The sequence below is a fragment of the Ciconia boyciana genome, chromosome 3 (assembly GCF_034638445.1).
Source record: "Ciconia boyciana chromosome 3, ASM3463844v1, whole genome shotgun sequence".
Taxonomy (NCBI): Eukaryota; Metazoa; Chordata; class Aves; order Ciconiiformes; family Ciconiidae; genus Ciconia; species Ciconia boyciana.
In genome coordinates, this window is record NC_132936.1 from 22,889,733 (window position 1) to 22,910,753 (window position 21,021).

The window sequence follows — 21,021 nt, forward strand, 5'->3', positions numbered from 1 at the left end:
GTCCAGAGCCCCAGTTAACCCTGGAAACAGTTGGCAATCAAGCTCTCTTTTTCTCACAAGTGTAATGCACTGTCTTGCAATGATCCCAGTATTCAGAGCACGTACCAACCACTTCAGCAAGGTAGCGCACTGGAAGGACATGCAATGCAATCCTGACAGTTTGTGAAGAAGGTGGGTATCATCATTTAACATAATGTAATTTTTCAGCTACCAAGGCACTGCTGATCTGACTAGGGAAGCCTATAGCACACCTATGGATATATCTGGATACATAAGACTTGCAAGACGTATCATTACTTAAGAGCACATCCACTCCTGCGATTGTGTGCCAATTAGCTGCTATTAATCCAAGACAGTATATTATTTGTTGCTCTAGGACTGACATACAATGGCTGCTATTTTGCTAAGAAACAAGGCATTAGGCTCTTTCCTGTGAACAGCCTGCAATTTCCTTTCCATTTAAAAGAGATGGAGCAAAGAGGGGTGAGCTTGTTAAGGAGCAAGGCATGCCCTCTCACTCTGCTCTGCTCCCCAAAGTCCACTAAAACGGGTATCTACAACAAGACACCCACCAGATATTGGCTCCTGTGCCAGGCTGAACATGTGTTCCTGGCTAGCCAGTCTTCAGTGGGTGTTTTTCACTGTGAGAGCTGATATGAGAAATTATATTACAATCTGTAATGAGAACTCCTCACATTGTGTTCTGTGCCTGATGAGACAAAAAGCTGGACTGTCAGACTCCATGTGCTCATGGGCATCCCTCACTCCATCTGCAGAGGATCATGAGAGGCTTCATTGCAGCATCCCAGATATCTTCTGCAGCTTGATAGGCAGTGTATAGCTATGCTGATCTGCACAGAGTTGTAACCTGTCCGATGCACGTATAGACACAGCCCGGAGCCTTCTGAATTTGAACCACTTGTTTATAAAAAGCTGGACAGATCATTCCCAGCAGTTCTGTATTGCTGCTGGGAAATTTTCTCATCAGCAAAACTGTGCATTTGAGCAGGTGCATATGCAACTATTGAGCCGGGTTCTTCCTCCTCCTCCTCTAAGTCCCACATTGCAACCCTGTTACACACATGCCAAATCTTCACAGTGAATCACACAAATGAGAGAGCTTAAGAAGCAGCCTTCTGACATGTAATTCCAGAAATGCAGGTGCTTGGGTATGGCAGCTGAGGATAGAAGGTCACGAGATCTCCTGCGATGCCTGCAAATGACTGGAGGGCTTGCAAAGACCTGCCATATTTCATGTACGAGAAAGACCCTAACATACAGTATACTGTGCTTTTCTGTAGCTAGGGACATTTTAAATTTGTTTCAGAGCACAGCCACAGTGTAAAAAAACAGCTGCAGTAGGGATGTTTGGGATACCAGGACTCTGGAATGGAAAAGGATTCATTCTAAGATAATATAGACATATTCAAAGCATGACCACAATTTTGGTTCTAATTCTAAAGCACTGATTTACAACTGAAGTACACAACTTCAGTCAATCATTTCACTGGTATCATTTCACTCTGTTCTTTTCAAACAAAATTTTCAGATAGTCAGAATGTGTGGGTTACTATATTCCATATGTCTTTATAAGTTGTGAGTCATGAATCCTATAAAGGCAGTTTTGGGTTTTTTTCTTTTTTTTTAAAACCCAAACTTTAAGGTCTACACTTCAAAGCACCTGATCCACCTTCTAAACAAACCTGTAGAATCTTCTTTTTGGAAGGGCTGGAACTTGTTCTACATGTGATCACAGTAAAAATGAATCTGGAGCTATTATCAAAACGTAGAATTTTTATTGACATTTACCACTCCTGCATAAGCAAATGTATCTGAACATCAAGAGGTTTTGAAGTCTTCCTTAGTGGTGTGCTAGGAAAGTTACTTACATTTAGCGGTAATGGATATCTACATCTGTAACACTGAAAAATGGTTTCTAATTTAGAAACTGTAAATGGTTTGATCCATCCTTGCAGATATAAAGGCCTGAATATATATTGCTGTATGCTGCGTGTTTCCAATGCAACAGGCTAATGAATTAGTCCACCCAAAACACAAAAGGTCTGTAAATTCTCTTGTAAGACTTTAAACTGCAATATAAGAAGATATAAATTACTGTAAGCCTGGCAAGTATGGTAGAAAATGCTTCAAAGCTTTAAATTAAATTACATAGCTTTAGTGGGAACCTTGCTAGTTGAATTTCTGTTCTCGCACATTTTCTGACATGTCCCCTTGTTTTGTTTCCTTGTAATTGCCTTCTCATTGATGATTACACATGGTTCCCATCCCTTACTATCTGTATTCCTATTTAAATGTTCTAATCCCTTAAAGAGACATCTATTATTCTGGCATGGCATTCTGGCCAGCCCATTATTCTGGCCAGCACAGTTGTGGCTATTTAACATGACTGGTAATCTATTTTTAGGCATAATCCCGCGTAAAGGTACATGTATTTTGCTGTGAACTCTCTAGCTGAACACCGGAAGATTCTTTCATCAACTTAAGAAGAGGGTAAAACAATCTATGCAGGAAATAAAGCATGAAAAATACATTAATCAAAAGAGTAGTGTTTCTACAACGTTTATTTTTTCATTAGGTAGTCTTTATTCTGATGAAGTGTGTGGCTGTCTGACTGTGAGGCCAAGCAGAAGTGATTAAAACTGAATTCAAATTACCTAGGAGTGAAAAACAGAACAAGAGGGGAACAGTAGTGAACATCTGCACTTAAGCACAATGTGCTGGACATAGCATTGAGTTCTCTCTTCAGAGATCGTATTCCCCCTGGCACGACACTAACAGCTCACTAGGACCAGATGGTATTCACCTAAGAGCTCTAAACCAACCGAAGGATGAAATAACACAACTGCAAGCTGTTGTGTGTAACCTCTGACTGGGAATTGTCTCAGTGTCAGGGGATGGGAAGGTGGTGAAATGGCTAGTTTTTACAAAGGATTCCAAGGGTGATCTGAGGAACTACAGACCAGAGAACCTGATGTCCTTGTTCAGCAAATCAGTAGGAACCATTGCAAGGAACAGAATGAGCAGACACATGGAAAAATATATTGGGAAGCACTCCATTAAGCTTCTGTAAAGGGAAGACATACTTCACAAGCCTACTGGCATTTTTTTGAGGAATCGACAAATAAGCAGACAAGGTGTATTAAGTGCATTTTTAAAATTAATTGGAAAATAAAGGTCTTAAAAAGGAAGTCTCATGAGCTAAGAAGATCCTCATTTGAATGAATAAGCAATTAAAAGATATGAAAGAAAAAGTAAGAATGCAGAGTTTTCCCAGTGGAAGGAAATCACCAACGCAATCCTATGGGACTTTGTACCAGGATCTGTGCTGCTCAGCAAAGTCCTAAATGACCTGGAAAAGGTGATGAATAATGGGGGAACAGAGTCTGCTGATTCCACTACAGTTATCACAGGAACTAAGATTGAAAGCTGACTGTGCAGAGCTGCAGAAGAGCACTACGATCATGAACAACTTGTGATAAAATGGCAGATGAAATTCCGTGTAGAGTATTGCAAAGTGGTACACATAATTAGTTAAACTGATAAGGACCATTCAGGAATGAAATAACAGTTCTATGAAGATGTCAGCTCAGTATCCAGTAAGGGGTCAAAAAAGCAACCGAACTATGTGGAAAGGACTAGAGAACAAATCAAAGCACACTTCAAAAAATGCATGGTGAACCTTCATTTTTAATAACATGGGCAGTTTTTGGTCCTCCCATCTCTGAAAGGATGAAGCAGACTCGGAAAAGATACAGAAAAGGGCAAAAAGGGTATAAAGAAAAGTAGGAAAAGTTTCTTTATGACAAATGAGCAAACAGCACTCTTCAAGCTAGATGTGTCCTTTTACTCTTCTTACCTGCATCCTTACCTCCTCTATATGTCTTCCTCTCCCTCTCACGTTACTGTGTTCTTAACAACACTTCCATAGTCTTCCCAGACCTGCAGACAAACGGAGGGTTTGAAGTACAAGCTGCTGGGATTTTCTTTCCTCACTCAGAGTTAGAGGGAGGGCTTCCTCTGATCTTCCCATACTCCTTCTCCAAGGCAGGAAATGCATAAGGATTCACTGCCCCCCTGCCCCAATATACAAAGGAAAAAAAAACTCCTTTGAGTTTTTTACCTCCTTCCTGCATGACAGCTTTGTCAACAAGATTTTTACTGATTATCAGACATTGACTTCTCCAGTTCAGAGGCAGAGAGACTGCTTTCAGTGCACAGCTTCTCTGTGAATTAGGAACTACTGTCACAGATTGTTCCACCTTGAAGCACTTTCAGAGCTGATTGTAAATTCCTCCATTTCACAGCTTATAGAAATCTCAGCCAACTGCTCCTCCCTGATGGCAAGGTGGTACTACTAGTTAAGCATGGTTCAGTCTTACCTCTCACTTATGAGAAGTTTGTGTCAACTTCATTTGGAAACTGGAGCACAGGTACTACAATAGCGAGGGGGTGCAAATGCCCTGGCTGCTTCATCTTAAAATTTAGCTCTGACAAGCTTTTGACTCTGATGGAAAACTCGCTCCAACTTGAGAGACATGTTCATGGATTTCCACTCATTTGAGCCAAAGCAGACACTCAGTTACTGAGAAATGCATTGCTTCAATCCTTGGCTCATAGCACTTCAAAGACCAGTGCACAGTTCAGTTCAGGAGGAACAGGACCGATGGACTGCGGGCTGGAAGCTGCCCTTTGTATAGGCTCTACAAAGACTTTCCATGAGGTGCATATCAATTCATTCCTATGAACAAGCCTTTACCTACAAAAGCCCTTCCCTGCCAGAGACAATTTGGTTTTTACAATGGTCTATAAGAAGTGTCCAATTATACAGATTATGCAGAATCCTCCTTTGCTTGGTTCCCTACAGTCTGAAGCACTCACCTTCATTAACGTATTGTCACGTATTTTTGTGAGCATTAAAAAATCTGTGGAAGGCCGAGTGTAGCATTGTGGCACTGTGGAAAAAAGATTGCCAGTCACTATAAAAATGCAAAGCACAACCAAGGGAGGGTGCTTTAATTTCAGATAGACAGCTGTAAAATTGCTCAGCAAAGATAGTTAGAAATTTGTTTGTATTTCTTCCCAATTGCAATGCAGAGGTGAATGGCTGTGTACTGATAAAGCCATCTGTCTTGTGGGTGCCTGGAGGAAGCCTCTGCACCAAAGCAATATTGCCAGTTTTACAGTTAATATCCTGGTGCACAATACTCTTGAGCTGAGAGTTGGACCGCAGTCATTTCCGCCGCCTTAGGGCATACCATAGAACAGCATGCTCAGTTGTAATGAGTCTTGCTCACAAGCACAGGCTGCCAGATTGGGAAAGGGAATGAATATCCCTGCAGGGCATAATGGCAATGCGAGCACACCATTCCATGCACTGAGATAATATTCAGGTCCATGGACTCAGATTTGAACCCAGAGAAGAGAAGGAACAGCAACTGTGGGTAGAATGCTTTTATTGGGTAGGTTTTTCATATGACTTGCTTATCCTGAACATTCACAAAGAATAACAACAACAATTTAGGGGCTCAGGAAAAAAAAAAGGTGGCAAAGACTGGCCTAGTTTGGATTTCTAACAGACAGTTTTATGCTTTTTGGAGTATTATACAGTTCTTTTCAGACTTCTTTGGTTGGCTTCAAACAAAATACCATGCAAGAGACTGCTGTACACCATGCAAGAGACTGCTGTACAAAGTATCTATGATTTCTGGATACCAGTAGTTCCTATGATTTGGATCAGCCTTGGACAACTGGAGCTACATCAAGGTTGATAGAGAAGACCCTTAGTTATTATTCAAAAGACTAATTATCCTCTTAGAGATACTTGCTCAATGCCATCTCATCTTTGTGACTTTTACCTCCCAAGTTTCCCACCACTCTCATTTGCAAGCGCAGGTCTCAGGTTATCTATGGGCATGTTGTTCAGCACAGAGCAGAACAGGTCTGCGAATTACCACCACAACCTACAAGGGAAAAGCTACACTCACATAGCCCCACTCTCCTTCCCTCCTGTTCACATCACCTTGGTAAGTCACTGTTGCCAGTTGCTTCCCAGAATCTGCCCATATTCAGGTTCTCATCCTATGGTACCTGCAAGGTAGCTGGAGATTGCTTTTCACTCTGTGAAACAGAGCAAAGCCTTGCAAATTATGGAGAAAGTGGATGCGCATGGGACTTCTAGAAACACAACAGTCAGCTAAGTCTTTGCGTCTCAGGTACCCTGACAAGGACACCTGAAATGGTTTTGGCTTGACATTGAACTTTGATGTTTTTTGCTTATGCATAAGGGAATCAGACTGAAAGAAAGGATGCTGCCAGGGCATTTTGACAGAAACGCTGCTTTTTTTCCTAAGGCTTCCAGTGTAGGGGAGGGTTAAGGAACCTTTTGGAACCCTTTGGAATCTTGCAAGGCATGTTCTGTGTTAGCACAGAGCCAGAACCTGGGAGCTGGAGGCTCTATGCTGTTTGTATGCGAGGGGTTTATACAGCTACAGCTCAGATTCAGGCTAGGGCAATTAGACTTTCCTCAAATAAAGCAGCAGAACTGCATTCACCAGCTTTATTCACATTGAGAAAACAAATCAGTGTATCGCTCTGAATATCTCTTATCTTTGGCTCCTTTTCTTTTGCAATTTCTGGTACAAAACACTTCAGTTTTCTCTTCCACCTTTGAACTGTGGGCTCCTGCAGCTGGTGCAGGAGCGGTACTTCCAGTTGCAAGTTGTTGTAAAATCCTTTTCATGTTTAGCTCCTGTACTAACTGGCCCTACTGTGACTTTGCTGGTTACTGCACTGCTATGCTGCTATTACTCCTTTGCTTTTCTGTTGTGTAGCTTTGGGGCCAGCCTGTGACACAGCCTTGACTAAAGGGAACCATGAGAGTGGTGAACCACTGCAATGAAGCGGGAATCCCACCGGCAGTTGTGTCTCATACAAGGATCCTCCTGGGAATCTCCTCCTGCTTCTCTCTGGACTGTGACAGCTCTGGGCAGAGAGTAACTGGGACTCGTCTCTGCCATTTCTAGCTCCAACAGAAAATGTTAACACTGCCTGCATTTTGATTCATGATACCAACTGCACTCCATGAGCAGCAGAAGTTGGGAGACTAAGCTGAAGTTCGATTAATATCTGATGAATCCTTACACTGGTCTCCAACAATAGCTTAGGGTTTAGATAGTTAATGCTGATACTGACAGTTAACGTGCCTGTGCTGTGTCCTGGAAATCTGCTCAGAGAACTGCTTCTGTAAAAAATTGAAAATTTGCATATCCCACTATAAAACTGTGAATGCAACTTCCTAATCAAACTTCTATGTCTCAAACCTGTTTTTTTCATCAGTAGTTAATGAACTTATTGCAAGGATCTTTCTTCTTCAAGGATCTTACCAGCTGGAAGAAATGCAACACAAAAGAAAATGCACACACTAGACACCTTCATAACTACAGTTATGGATGACATCTCGCAAGAAAAGAAATAAATATGAATTTTCCTTTGATGTTTAAAAATAAGAACTCTTTCACAACAATCATTAACTAATACAAATAATTGCCCGTAGAGCAACAAATTGAAAACACACAAGACAAATCTGAGAGGCTATTTACTTTGAATACTTTTCAATTATTCTGCTTCCCCTTAATCATACTCTAAACCACAATTCTATAGTTTTTTGTGCAGTGTCTTTAGTTTGGACTCTTATCCTTACCTAAAAAAATTAAAGCTTGTTCTTGTAGAAAACTGAAGAAATACTTGTTGACAGCAGGAGACAACCGTTACACCTTGTGCTATTTAGACTCCTGTGAAGTTACCTAGTGGCACATGATTTTCTGATCAAAACAAAAAAAGCATATATGACAATAAAGTACATGTTAAATACATTAGAAATCTGCCAGATGATCTCAGTTTTCTGTTTTCAAAAATAAAGTATAAATAGGGAATCATGACCAAATGATGTTATTACTCTTTGGATTCCATAAAGATTAGTACTAGTAGTACTTGACACTGTTCAGCATTTTTATTAATGGATCTGTAAGTAAACATAGAATCATTGCTGGTAAAATTTGCAGATGACACCAAGATTAGCAGATAGTTGGTACTAATGAAAGCAGTACAGGCACACAAAACAGTCCATCATTTACTAATCTAGACATAGTCAAAGAAAATTAACATTAATATGGCCAAACAGAAAGTCAGACACTTCAGAACAAGAAGTATGGAACCAGGGACTAAATCCTGGAAAGCAATAAATTTCAAGAGTACTTGTCTACTATCACAAGTAATTCAACGTGGACTTCCTATACAATCCTATGGCAAAAAGTGGACCCACAAACAATGGAGCAGTGAGTATGAAAGTTGGCACTGCTGAGACTTTAAATGAAGTTCTATGTGCAGTTCCAGCACACCTCTTCTCTAAATGGTGGGGAAAAAAAATGGAGAGAATGTACAAGAGAGCCACAGAAACAATTTGAAAGCTGTAGAAAATGCCTTAGATAAAATAATTTAAAGAGATAATGTTTAGGCTAGCAAAAGGAGGTTGTACTGTAGCTTGATTACAGTGTTCAAAAACTTTCACAGACAGAAAATAGTGGCTAGCAAGGGACTATTTAATCTAGTGAAGAACGGCATACTAAGAACTAATGGCTGCAAGTTAAATCTAGACAAATTCAAAATTAAAATAAGGCACATGTTTCTAACCGTGAGAGTGACTGAGTATTGTAATAAATGACCAGAGAAGGGGCTAAGTCTTCATTTCTTGATGTCTTTAAATCAAGCTTGCCTGTCTCTGCAGAAGACTTGCTTTAGCAAAACCCACAAACTGTGCTTTTGTCAGACTCAAGTTACTCGTCTTCACCCTGAAGTAAAAGGAAAATTTATGACCAGGGACCTAGATGGGGTCAGAGAAGATAAGCTCATGTCCTTTTTAGTCTTACCCTCTATGAATCTATCAATTTACTGAGTGAGTAGAGAGAAAAAACTTTCCGAGTGACTTTTGCCATCTGGATAACAATGTGATCCATAGCAGACTGTAAATCATCCAGTAATAAATATATGTCAGAAACTATCAAGATGAATATTCTTGCAATGCCTTCTAATTTATAAATTTAGAGTTATTTAATATTTTACACATTAATTTTATATTGGCTAATTGAATTAATGTGAAAGGGTTAAGCAGACAGACTAATGAAACACTGTGCCATGTACTTAGCTTAATGTGGTTGGAAAAATCAATGCACTTTGGTCTGTCAGTTAGTAATCACAGATTTAATTGAATAACATGTCAAGTATTTTAAACTGTTTACCAGTGTAAATAGAATCCAGCACTACAGTAATGGTAATAAGCTAAGATGTTTCCCCTGAATTCCAATCAGATTTCAACATGACCTTCATTTTAAGCTCCAACATGCCAGACAGAGATCAAACAGCTATCATTATGTCTACAGTGTTTGGTGATTACTCCTGTGATTCCGAAAAAAATATATTTGCTATTGATTCACTCTCTAGAATACAGGTAATGGGTAATCAGTTTGATATTCCTAGCAATGGTTACTCCTTCTCTGTGCATTTACATTCACTTCCACTTCATTATTGTTACTGGGAGGAGGAATAATAAATCACACAGCAATCTTTTACTGAGCCTGTCTGAGAAGTGGTGGGGGGCCACTTTGTGCATGATTGCATGAAGGGAACAAGAGGAAGAGCAGGAGAAGCACCTCCTCAACTTGTGTTGGGCGAGTTCCAAGCACAGCTGTACAACAGCTCCTTACTCTTCTTCTCCTTCTCCCTTTTACCACTCCCAGGCAATGGCTTCCCAACAGAAGATATGAAGGCAGCAAGGAGGGGGGGGGTCACAGCCCTGTCCAAGTTGAAGGAGCTTGCCACTGCCAGACCAGCACCGGGAGGAGGTGATGTTTTTGTCATGCAACATGTACATTCCTGTCCCTTTCTCAGATGCAGTAAATGAATTTTTATTTTCAAGATCCAGATGCCTGCAATGCAGATGTTTCCATCTGACCTACCTGTTTATGCTCCCATAACAGTCACTGTAAAGACATAAGTTCTCCTATTTGTACCATTGTTCTCATCCTAAAATAAACGTCTAGAAGCAATCAGTTATATTGGGCTGTACAAGTATTTATTTCATCCCTGTGATTATAAAGTTCTTTAGGATAGGCAGCTCAGATGGAAACATCTCCACTGTAGACATGTGAAGTTAGGAGAAATGAATCCCACCCTGCATGCTTCCAAGCTTTCCTTAGCAAGCTGCAGATGAACACTGCCTCCAAAGTGTCTGCTAGGCAGAAGCAGGTCCCTGTTTTACTAGACTGATCATATGTGCAATATAAAATTATTATGCCATTTTTAACTATCAGCAGCTTTACTTATATGTTCTAGCATATTCTTGATTGTAGTTAAGTCTATTACATTCCCCTAGCACACTGGCACCTCAGATATAATAGAAATCCACTGTGTGTGGATTTCTGGGTGCTGTGCAGCAGGCCAAACCCTGCATCAAATTGCTACTAGTTTAAGAAAGAAGAAAACAGATGAGAAAATAGGCAGATTGATGTGGGAGGACACAGATACAATAAGGCAACGTTAGTCACCACAGTAGGCAGTTGTCTTAGCACACTACTGACCTAGCTGTTGCCAAGCTTTTGGGCAGCACCATGGTAAAGTAGAGTTTTAAAGAAGGAAAGGAAGACGATAAAAAGACTGCTTTGTAGAGAGCTGTGGAAGGCACTGTGGGAAAAAGCACAGATGTGTTAATCTGAAAATGTAGCAAATGGGTGATGGAAGCCAGTGCCAGAGACTGAGAGGATGGAGGAATCATCTGTGCACTGACTGAGGGACTGAGAAGACTGGCAAAGATCTTGAAAGTGAAGAAAAGCAGCCTCTAGTTGATGCAACCTATAGCAGCCTAGAGTTGATGGAAAAGAAGAGAAAGCATTGAACCACAGACTGATTCCTTCTCTATTTTTGTGTGGTCCTCTTCAATCTTAGATAACACTTTTTTTTGCATTATGTATCCTAAAACAGGATGTAGCATTGCAGTAATAACGTAAAAGAGAACTACAGCTTGCTTATACATTTTACAAATGCTCATTAAAATGACTACAGAGTATTAATTCTACAAAGTTAAGCACTCAACTTGGAGAACGTCCTTATTAAAGCTATATATTTGACTTTGAGTCACTGTGGTGCATATACACTGTTTTCAAATAATCAAATAATATATAGTTTCTTCCTAGATCTTTAGATGTAGGAAACATACAGCATTTTTAAATTTCTGCTTTTTCTTTATACTCAGGTAGTGCTTTTGTCCCATGGCTTAGTTCACCATATATCTAGTAGTTTAAAAATACACGTTTTTAATCTAAGAAAAACATATATTAAAAATTGTGAAATACTCAGACATTGTAATTATCCTGTTCAACAAAATTTACTTAGATGAAATGCAGAGGATAGAGTAGTTAACAGGGAAGCTAAATTAACTGCATAAACATGTGCAATGCAGCCCTCCTTAGGTGCAATCTAGGGCTGAAGAAATTAATCACAAAATCTACATAGCTGTAACCTGAGGTTAGCCTAAATATTAAATACAAAGCTTTGTTTGCTGTTTTTTTTTCACTACCACTCCTTGCTATTATACTTAATGTGTAGCATACTGTACAAGCATAACACACATCACTTTCCACTCTACTTCTGTGGACTGGTTTTATTACTGGGTGATATTATATTACCAGATATTACTGGGGTGAAACATGTTTTCTTCAGTCAAAGACAGCTTAACAATTTTCTGCCTTCATGCTGCCACTCACTACTTTTTTCCTTCCTTGACTTTTTTTTTTTTAAGGTTTTTTTCCCAGATCTCATTTCAGAGATTCAGCCTACGGAGTAGTAACCCCCTGCACTGGTGCAGGGGAGAAATGCCAACTGTCATAGAAAACACATTAAAGAATTTATAACTCTACATGATTGTAAAGTACTATATAAAATATTGCACCACTTACAAAGCACTAAAAATCTGTAACATTAGAGACTGATTCCTACATTGCATATCCACAAAAGAAAAGAATTAAGGTCTTACAGGCAATTTTGAGAATAAAACATGTACCTATATATAGAGATAATGGCTTTGGACTCATACCTTGCATACAAGTGTAGTGACAAGTGATTCACTACTACAAATGCCCAAAACTACTTCAGCCTCCGTGGTCTTCCTTGTACATGGAGCCTTGGGAAGGGACCACCACCTACTCAGAGCCCGATTTCTCTCCCACTGTGCTGCTGTTTCTTCCTTACTGTGTAACGTTTAATCACGCAAACTAGAAAGTTAACTCTTGAAGCCACGTGCAGGCTACTTTCTAGTTGATCCTTAAATTCTTCCTACTGTTGGAGTCCATGTAAGTTTTAAAAACAAAATTTTAAAGTTCTGTCTTCCCAGAAGTTTGAAATATGCTGATAATAGTGTCTGTACAGTTCAGTCTGAAGTTCTCTGATGCAAAGTCCACTGAAAAAACCCTTCCATGCCTCAAAAATTCCACATGACACTGCACATTCATTAGACTGAATGATGCAGAAGAAGCAAAAATTCAAGACCATCTCCTTTGCCATTTATGAGTTTAGCATGAAAATCCAAAGTGGTAAACGTTTCATTGCTATGTTGAAAGAGCCATGTATAGTGAAATGTAAAACACACCGTGTTCACTGATGGATTTAATTTAAATTTTTCAGTTTTCATATCCCAGCCGTGTTGGTAATACAGCTGCTCAAATAAACCATAAAAGGTGTAGGGAGATTCAGCACTATTTCTTTTAGAGAAGCAGCACACAAAGTGACTAGGTATTAAAATTCTGGTGTATGAAATATTTTTGACTGCAAATAGGATGTTAAACATGGAACCAACAGTACATTGCCTAATTGATATTATTATAGGATGAGTAACGTCCATTTCTTTTGCTTTTAAACTGTATCTTTCTGCTGTGTTCTTTCATGTATTGCTCTTAGCTGCCCTTACGCATGTTGCAGTTCACCACACCGTTGTTTGGTACGTTTATTTCAGAAACAAATACACTCTTATGTGATTGCATTTATCTACAATGACAATCTACAATTTGGTCCAATTTTCTGAACTCTCCAATATCTCAGATTTTACTTTATCCTCTACTCTTTATAATCCCTGTTAGTGTAATAGTGGCAGGTTTGATAAGTGTACGATTCAGCTCCTATTGCAGGTCATTTACAAAGACATCAGATATCACTGACTCTAACTAGCTACGTTTGGAAATTGTTCCCAGGCTTGCTTTTTAGGACCAGCTGATTTCTGCATAGAATATAAGGCTCTTACAGTGGTTAAAGTGAAAGGAAGAAAGAGAGACTGAAAGCAATCTTTTCCCCATTTTTACCCGATTCAAGCAAAGTACATTTTTGACCTGAGAAATTTTACTCACGTTCCAGGATTGGACTACTGATAGTACAAAATATTTCTGTTTGGCAAAGATACCTAAATCTGCTCCTCTGTACGCAGCTATTTAAAATTCAGTGTAATTTTAAAAATCACTTTCATATTATGAGAAATGGCCAAGCACTGAAACGTAAATAATAAAGAAGAGAAATTAAAGCGATAAACAAAGCTGTGAGACGAGTGCATGAGTGCTTGTGAGATAAGTGTGTGAACGTGTGATAGCATGTGTCAGGCTGGACTAGCTGGTGAGTAGGAGACCCGCAGAGCAGGTAAGAGGGCCCAGGATCCAGGCAGGGATATAAGAGAGGCTGGGGGCCTGTGCTGGTATTCGATGGATCTGTGAATGGGGGTATGTGAATCTAGGAAGTGAAGGCATGTATGTTTTCACTCGTGAACTTCAATTCCAGTCAGAGAAGATGACTGTACTTGTGTTTTGTATGAGTCCTGGCAGGGTTACTCATGGGTGCTGTTAAAGGCAGTGCCCTGTCTGTGGCGGCCTGTGTAGTCAGCCACGTGAGTGTTGTGTGTGTGTGTGCGTGCACATGTCCCTGAGATGTGTGCTAAGCCTCACTACCGGCTGAACCTGGAAACATGAAAGCTGCAGTTGCCTCCACCGATGTGGGACGGAGAGACATGCAGGCCTCCAGGTGCACCAGTCTGGGATCCAGAGGACAAGGAGGAGGAATTCTCAGGTCCTGGGGTCCACCCAAGGTGGCAGCCTTATAACATCCTTCAGCACAGTCACTCAAGTATCAGGAAATGCAGGCACTACAGTTGTTTGTATGGTCCTAATTTGACCTGGTTTGTACTTGTGTTTCAAAATACTGTCTTTAATTACGTGATCTCATTTATTTTTTGATATTCAGTGTATAGGACAGATGATGCTTACCTAATGAGTTGCTGTATATCCTTTTTGTGCTGTACCTAGGCCTCATTTACTGCACAACATTCAAACCTTAAACTGAGGATGAAGTGATTAATTTCCTGTGTGGTCTGTCAATAGAGTATCTAGGTGCTTCACATTCAAGTGATATTTTCTTAATTCTCCAGATGTGGGACTGAGGCGCACAGCATCTCAGTGAAAAGTCACAGCTACAGTTCAGTGCCTACGTGTTAGCAAGTCAGGAGCATTAAAACAGGGAGCACGCTATTAGTTTCCCCTCTGCAAAGTCTGGCTTAAATATCTTTCTTAACAGATACAGACCTAACTCAAGTGCTCCAGAGCTGCACACAGATGTCTTAGCCATAAGACCATTTTTTCTGCACCTGCAATCCTTTGGCATGATACAGAACCCCTTTTAACTTCTTCAATTAACGAAGAAAGAGGAATGATTGTATTTTTATTACACATTTTTGAGCATCACTAAAAACAATGCCTTGCAATAGGATATATCAGGCAATATAATAAAAAAACAAAGCAAAAAAACTATGCAATGGTTGTATAGTCTCATCAGTAATCTATCTCCAAGCACATGTTGGAGGAGATAAATATGTTGCCCCCATCCTACTGATGAGGAAGCTAACACACTAAGATATGAGAAATGGTCTGCTCTGTATCACCTATCATCAGGTGAATAACTCAGCTGAGAGAAGAGCCTCTCACTTACGAAGCTTTTTTTTCTTCAGGATTCCAAAACATTTTATAACCATAGATATTATTTGCTGTATCATCTACACATGGTTAAACTCAGTTGCAGAAAGACTACACAGTAATCAGTGAGAGAACCCAGCCCCATAATTCTGCAGTCAGTGAAGCCCATCAGATTGTAACAGGCTGGGCCATGGAATAGTTCTGAAAATGCCATCCAAGTTTCTGCATAACTCCAAACAGTACCTACATGACCCACATATAGAAATTTATCTGTTTCCATAGTTGAGCAGTTTATTCAGCAAAAATACATTCCTCAGATGTATTGTTGCTTAGATTTAAATATAAAAATATATTTCTGTTTTTCAGGTAAACAGATGTATCAGATAAACAGGAAAAGTCAAGAAATAAAACTTCCAGAAAGGAACGATTGATTTATAAATAAACAAAAAACCACTATACTTCTTACACAAAATACTTGATACAGACTTTATCATTCCAGGTAAGTCCCTTATCCTAAAGTGAAACGTACATACTAGTCCAGACGAAGACTCAAGCCATATAGCATATGCATATTCTTGACCAACCAAACACAAAAATCACATGTATTTATACCCTGTTTATTGTCTTCTGGATTTAGTAACACAGAAAAATAATTCATTTACCTGAAGGTGTAGAATATGTATTGACACTGTTCTTCCTGAACAATTGCTACTTGGTTAAGAGTTTGTGTGCTAAATTTTAACCCTGTGCATATGGACACAGGCAAACCTTTATTTCCTGTTCTTCACAGGAAGGATATCTGTAATCCAGTAGTGCAACAGAGACGTGACTATCTTGGTATGATCTGAAACAAAGAAAACACATTCCTCCTGAAATACCTCTATGACATTTCTGAACATTAAAGAAACAGACTTGTGCAAACATCTGTTTCCATTCAATTTTAGCATTTCAGTAAAACCAATGCAGATATTGGAGCTTGAAGACTAATACATATGAATTTCTAGATAAACAGGTGCATTTTCTTTTAGAAGGTCAGTTATTTGTATGAGAAACAATTTTGGTTCTGTATTTTGGAATGTCCTGTTTGTTGTGATTCAATAATTCAGAAAAAAAGGAGATCGAAATGACATGATCATATGGGTAAGGCTAAAGAACTGCAATCTCCACTTCTTTCTGTCTGGAGAGTAATTTCACACATTATTATTTAACTTACAGTAGCACCTAGAAGCCGCAGTTGAGAAAGAGTCTTGTACAGACAGCTGCATTAAAGCCTCAAAATGCCATGGCTCCTGTCTTAATTCAGAGATTATCTATGTAACTTTATTTATTTTTAACGACAGGACTTTCTACAGTACTTATCACATAATATCACATTTAAGATGATTCTATAATGTTATGCTAATATAACTTTCACATTTCATTTCCTTTTCTTTGAATGTTCATTCAAAAAAAAGGTTAAATTTAATCATTTTAGGGCCTCTGTGTATCCAGCCTGTGCATTGTTGGCACACAGTAATTGTATTACTTCTGGTCTTCAAAATGTACCCCCCCACACCCCAGCAATGGAGACATACATAAAGGACAACTCTCCAAAAAAAGGCAGTTAAAAGAAGCTTCTAGCTCTTCTGTGAGTGATAATTTCCTAGGCAACAAGGGAAGAGTATATTTGAGACTTGATACTAACCAACAAAGGGAAAATGTTAATAGATAGTGGAATGAAGTTGATGAGTAGAAGCTGAATGAGTTCACCAATTAGGAGATAATGACTTTTTTTTTAATTAGGCGATCAAATATGCTTTAATAATTGATGTCAAATGAGAATTAAGTAGCCCTCATTTCAAAAGCTACAGTTTCCAACCCGCAAATGGGGCATTACTTCCAGTCACAGCTCTCCTCCTTTGCCCACTGCACTGTGCAGGACCATGAAGGTGTCTGGCTTCCTTCTGCAAATGGCCACTGACTTTCCGACAGAGATCAGCCAAGCCCCCATCATGAGAAATGCATGTCTATTTGACTTCTAAACATTTTCTTCCCCGCATTTATAGAAGACTTTAGGTAGAGGTAAGTACTTTTTGTTAAAGACTACCAAATAAATGGAAATAGTAATAGGACATCTTGTTCTTTTTTTACAGTCTGAGAACCATGACACTTTAACTAGCCATGTTCAAACAAAAACTCTTCATCAACCTTAACTTTGTATGATTGCTGAAGTACAAGGCCAAAGGTAACTTGATAGAGTAACCTGAAGCACAAAGTACATGGTAACTTGATGGAGGATGACAACTAGACCAAACAACCGGTATCTCTTAACCACAGAGATTTTCTTGTTCAAGTATGTTTTCTCATTTCAATGAAGGGTTAAAGATAATACACTAATGTTGATAATTTTTCTGCTTCAATCTCCTTCACAATTTCCTCTTCCTGCAAAACTTTTCAGACCCTACCACCAACCTTGTTAGACCTTTCTTTGATATGACTGCAAATATTGGGATCTAAGAGCTTAAGATAATACAGCAACTTTTTTATTTTTTCTTCATTGTTTCTTTTTTATTTTGGTTGAACCATGATTCCCAATCTGAATAACATGCTAAGAGATGTGAAGGAAATACCAAAACGTGGTCTTGAAACAGTGGTTTTCAATTTGTGGTCTGCAGACCTTGGGCAGTCCATAGCTTTACTCTGAAGGGTCTGTAAAAAGTTACTAAGAAAAGCAAATTTATCATCAGTAGGCATAAACTTGCTGAGTGGGACTTGGTAGCCTCAGTGGAAAATTAGATTAAACCATAACTTATATATATATGAGGAGATAAAAGATATATAATGGTGTGTTTACTTTGTAAAGTTTACTAATGGAGAATGTACACTTATATGAAAGAGATGGATCACTTCTCATTTTTTTCCTACTCTTTCCTTCCTTGAATTAAAGACAAAACTGAACAAAACATAGCACCCATTATTACTCCTTTGATGCTGGCATCTTAAGTAGAATCATAACCATGGGAAAAAGGGTTAACATATTGCTTCTTGAACTAAAAATAATTTATTTTGTAAAAATAATACACCTTGCTAAAATTAAGAAAAATTGTTTTCTTTTCATCTTGTTAATAAGGAATGACCTTTTTTTCTAGTACATCATGCCCCAGTAAAAATGAACAAAACAGAAAAAAGGCAAGATAATAAAACTTGTAAAAAAAATTGAGATTACTATGATGCACTGTACATTTTTATCTTCATAAACAGCCCTAACCTGTATTTGTATAACAAGAACTTGAATTTGCTGAGACAAGTTTTTGTAATAACTCTTAACTTTTATCACCTGTTCATTGGGAATTGAATCTAAAATAAAAAAAAAACTGGGCAAGATGACCTATTTTTGAGCCAAGAGTAGGAAAAAAAGTATAATTAAAAGCCTAATTTAAGGTAAAATTTCAGAGCACTATATTTTCATTCACTGAAATTCCTGAATTACAAATAGAATATATTGTTAAACTCTGCTGAGGCAAATTAGTATCTAGTAGGTGTTTAATTATCCTTTAATAATTTGTAACAATGTATTTTCCTTTTTCTTATGTTGTTATACCTCATGAATATCAAATCAACTACTACGATTACACCACTTTGAACTTGGAATGAGATTAGAACTGAGCCCAGAGTGACAAGTTACTAGGGGAAAAAAAATCAACTGGAAGAGTAAACTATTTCTGTCTGTATCAGCAGAAACAAAAATTAATTTTAAAAATAACTCAGAAAATTGTTTTCTGCTTTTTCAGTTGACAAATACATACATCAGAAAATTAGGGTAGTTGCATCGATTTGTTTCTAATTTGCTTCTGTTTTCTCTTCTCTCTTCAGTTTGACATTTCTGCTATATAAAAGTAAACAGAGCTGCTTGCCTCAAGGCTGCAAAACCCAACAGAATTCCTACTGTACTGAGTAGAATTTGGATAAGGCCTGTAAGGAATACCCTGAATATGGTCACTTCAACAGCTCCATTTGATTAAATCAACAGAAGCTGAATTAGGTCATTTAATAAAGGTCCAATATCATTACCACTATTCCTGCTGAGTCCTACTTAGTTTGCAAATGTGTATTACATCCAATGAGACTATCTGATTATAATTAAGATGATAGAATCTAGGCTTGAAATTAATTACTGAATGCACAGAAGGATTTTGTTCCATGTATACGTGGATACTTCAGATCCATCAGAACCTTAAGGGCTGTCATACTCCATATGTACACTTTAAAGAATACATATGTAAGAGTGTCTTTTTCAGAATGTATCAGCTATGAACTCTACAGGCAGGAATTCTCTCTTTTCTGTGTTTTTACAATGCAGAGCATGCAGTAGACTCCAGTCTTGACTGGGATCTTTAGCCACTATCGTGGTGTAAATTTTTAACGATGACACAAGCAGTAGTCTCTTCCTTGAATGTTATTGCTAAGCCTCTGATGGCTATGATCTTATTTACTCTGTTACCACACTACTACCAGCTCAGTCATTACTCTTCAAAAGGCTTAGAGCACTAACTAAAATGGTTGAGATTCTCTCGTGCCATAGCAAGTGCTCTCAACTCTGATTAAATTCTTTAGGAGGCAAGAAAATTCAGCACATCTTGTAGATTTGTCTGATGCTGCAAAAAATGTACTAATGACAAGTAACAATGACTGTTTAAATGAAGACTACTTGGAAAATGAATTATTATACCTTCTATGGACTACATGCTGATCCCACATTCACTTGAGGAACTATTAACTGTCCAAGAAGAAATTCTACTAAAATTATAGGGGTTATAATAGAGAACAAAAGAAGCATGAATGAAATCAGACTTGTGCCTCAGGGATGAAAAGATTTAGTAACAGAATAATTTTTCTTTTTATGAATGACTTTATAATACCATTTATTATAAAGAGTGACTTTACGTTTTTACATAATCAACAGTATTTTTTAGAAACTTAAACCAAATGTTTACATTTAAACAAAAACAAAGCTGTAAATCAAACTTTGGCATGCAAAGTCTATGTGTTAAAGAAGCCATGCAGGTGACCAAGAAGAAATTAAATAGGCTTTATTGTTTCTTATGCATGTAAAATTAATCCTTAACTGGGTGAGTGAAATCTCCAAGGTAAGCAACTTAATACCTGTGATTTAAAAAGTCTACAAAGAGAATGTATTAAAAATATGCTTTAAACATGATTAAGTCTTAAAACATGGATTTAAAAAATATTTTTTTAAGAACCTGAATTATCTTGTACTTTATAGTTGCTGCAAAGTATGAAAAATTTCTGTATTGATCGTAACCAAACAAGAAACAGGGAAAATCACTGTATTTTCGGTGGGAATTATGCTTTCAAATCTTGTATAAGCATATATTTACCACTATATATTTACAGCTTCCTAATAAAAACACCTGTGACAAATCTGAATTTTAATCCACACAAAAAAGAACATCAGAGATGAACATTAGTGAATGGTACCTACCAGGAAGCATCATGGATTGTTCTTGGAATTGTTTCAAAGCATCCTTCAATCTCTCAATATCCTGTAACAATACAAGGGATTTCAGCTGATGCAGAAGAGTTACATCTGAGGAAGAGATGGTGCGAGATTCAAGATATTGTAAAAGCTCTTGGGCAGTTGCTGAATTTACAGCAGACTCTGTGCCTTCTGATTTATCTGGAAAAAAAATTGGAAAACCACATTAAAAACACTCAGTGAGCACAGGGAATTTTCCTAATTACAGTTTCTTTTCAAAAACTGCATCTTCCTTTTTAGTACAACTTACAACCAAATATCAGGTATGAAAGAGCAGCTTGCTCCTCCCATTTTTCGTTAAATATTCAAACAACGGTAAGAGGGAAAAGTAACAAATTCAAAAAGTAAAAAGGACAATAGCATTCATAGTGACAGGAATGTAAGAAGAATCTAAATTTTCTAGATTAGCACAGG

The 21,021-nt window shown here is 38.2% G+C and overlaps 1 protein-coding gene across 15 annotated transcripts in view; it reads right to left on the bottom strand.

The window, feature by feature from the left end:
- The window catches only part of ERICH1 (glutamate rich 1), a 113,824-nt gene that overhangs the window by 14,867 nt on the left and 77,936 nt on the right, over window positions 1-21,021 (bottom strand). For 7 of the 15 annotated variants that reach the window (XR_012041342.1, XR_012041341.1, XM_072855131.1 and 4 more), the window contains one exon: window positions 20,554-20,748. Coding sequence is in view for 9 of the 15 variants with exons in the window: in XM_072855131.1 (XP_072711232.1) it covers window positions 20,554-20,748 (195 nt within the window). In the remaining 6 variants the exon portion in view is untranslated. Of the gene's footprint in view, window positions 1-3,877; window positions 3,961-4,899; window positions 4,974-7,720; window positions 7,842-15,672; window positions 15,916-19,779; window positions 19,848-20,553; window positions 20,749-21,021 lie in introns of those variants that run through there. The other 8 variants (XM_072855134.1, XM_072855137.1, XR_012041343.1 and 5 more) reach the window with 7 other exon arrangements.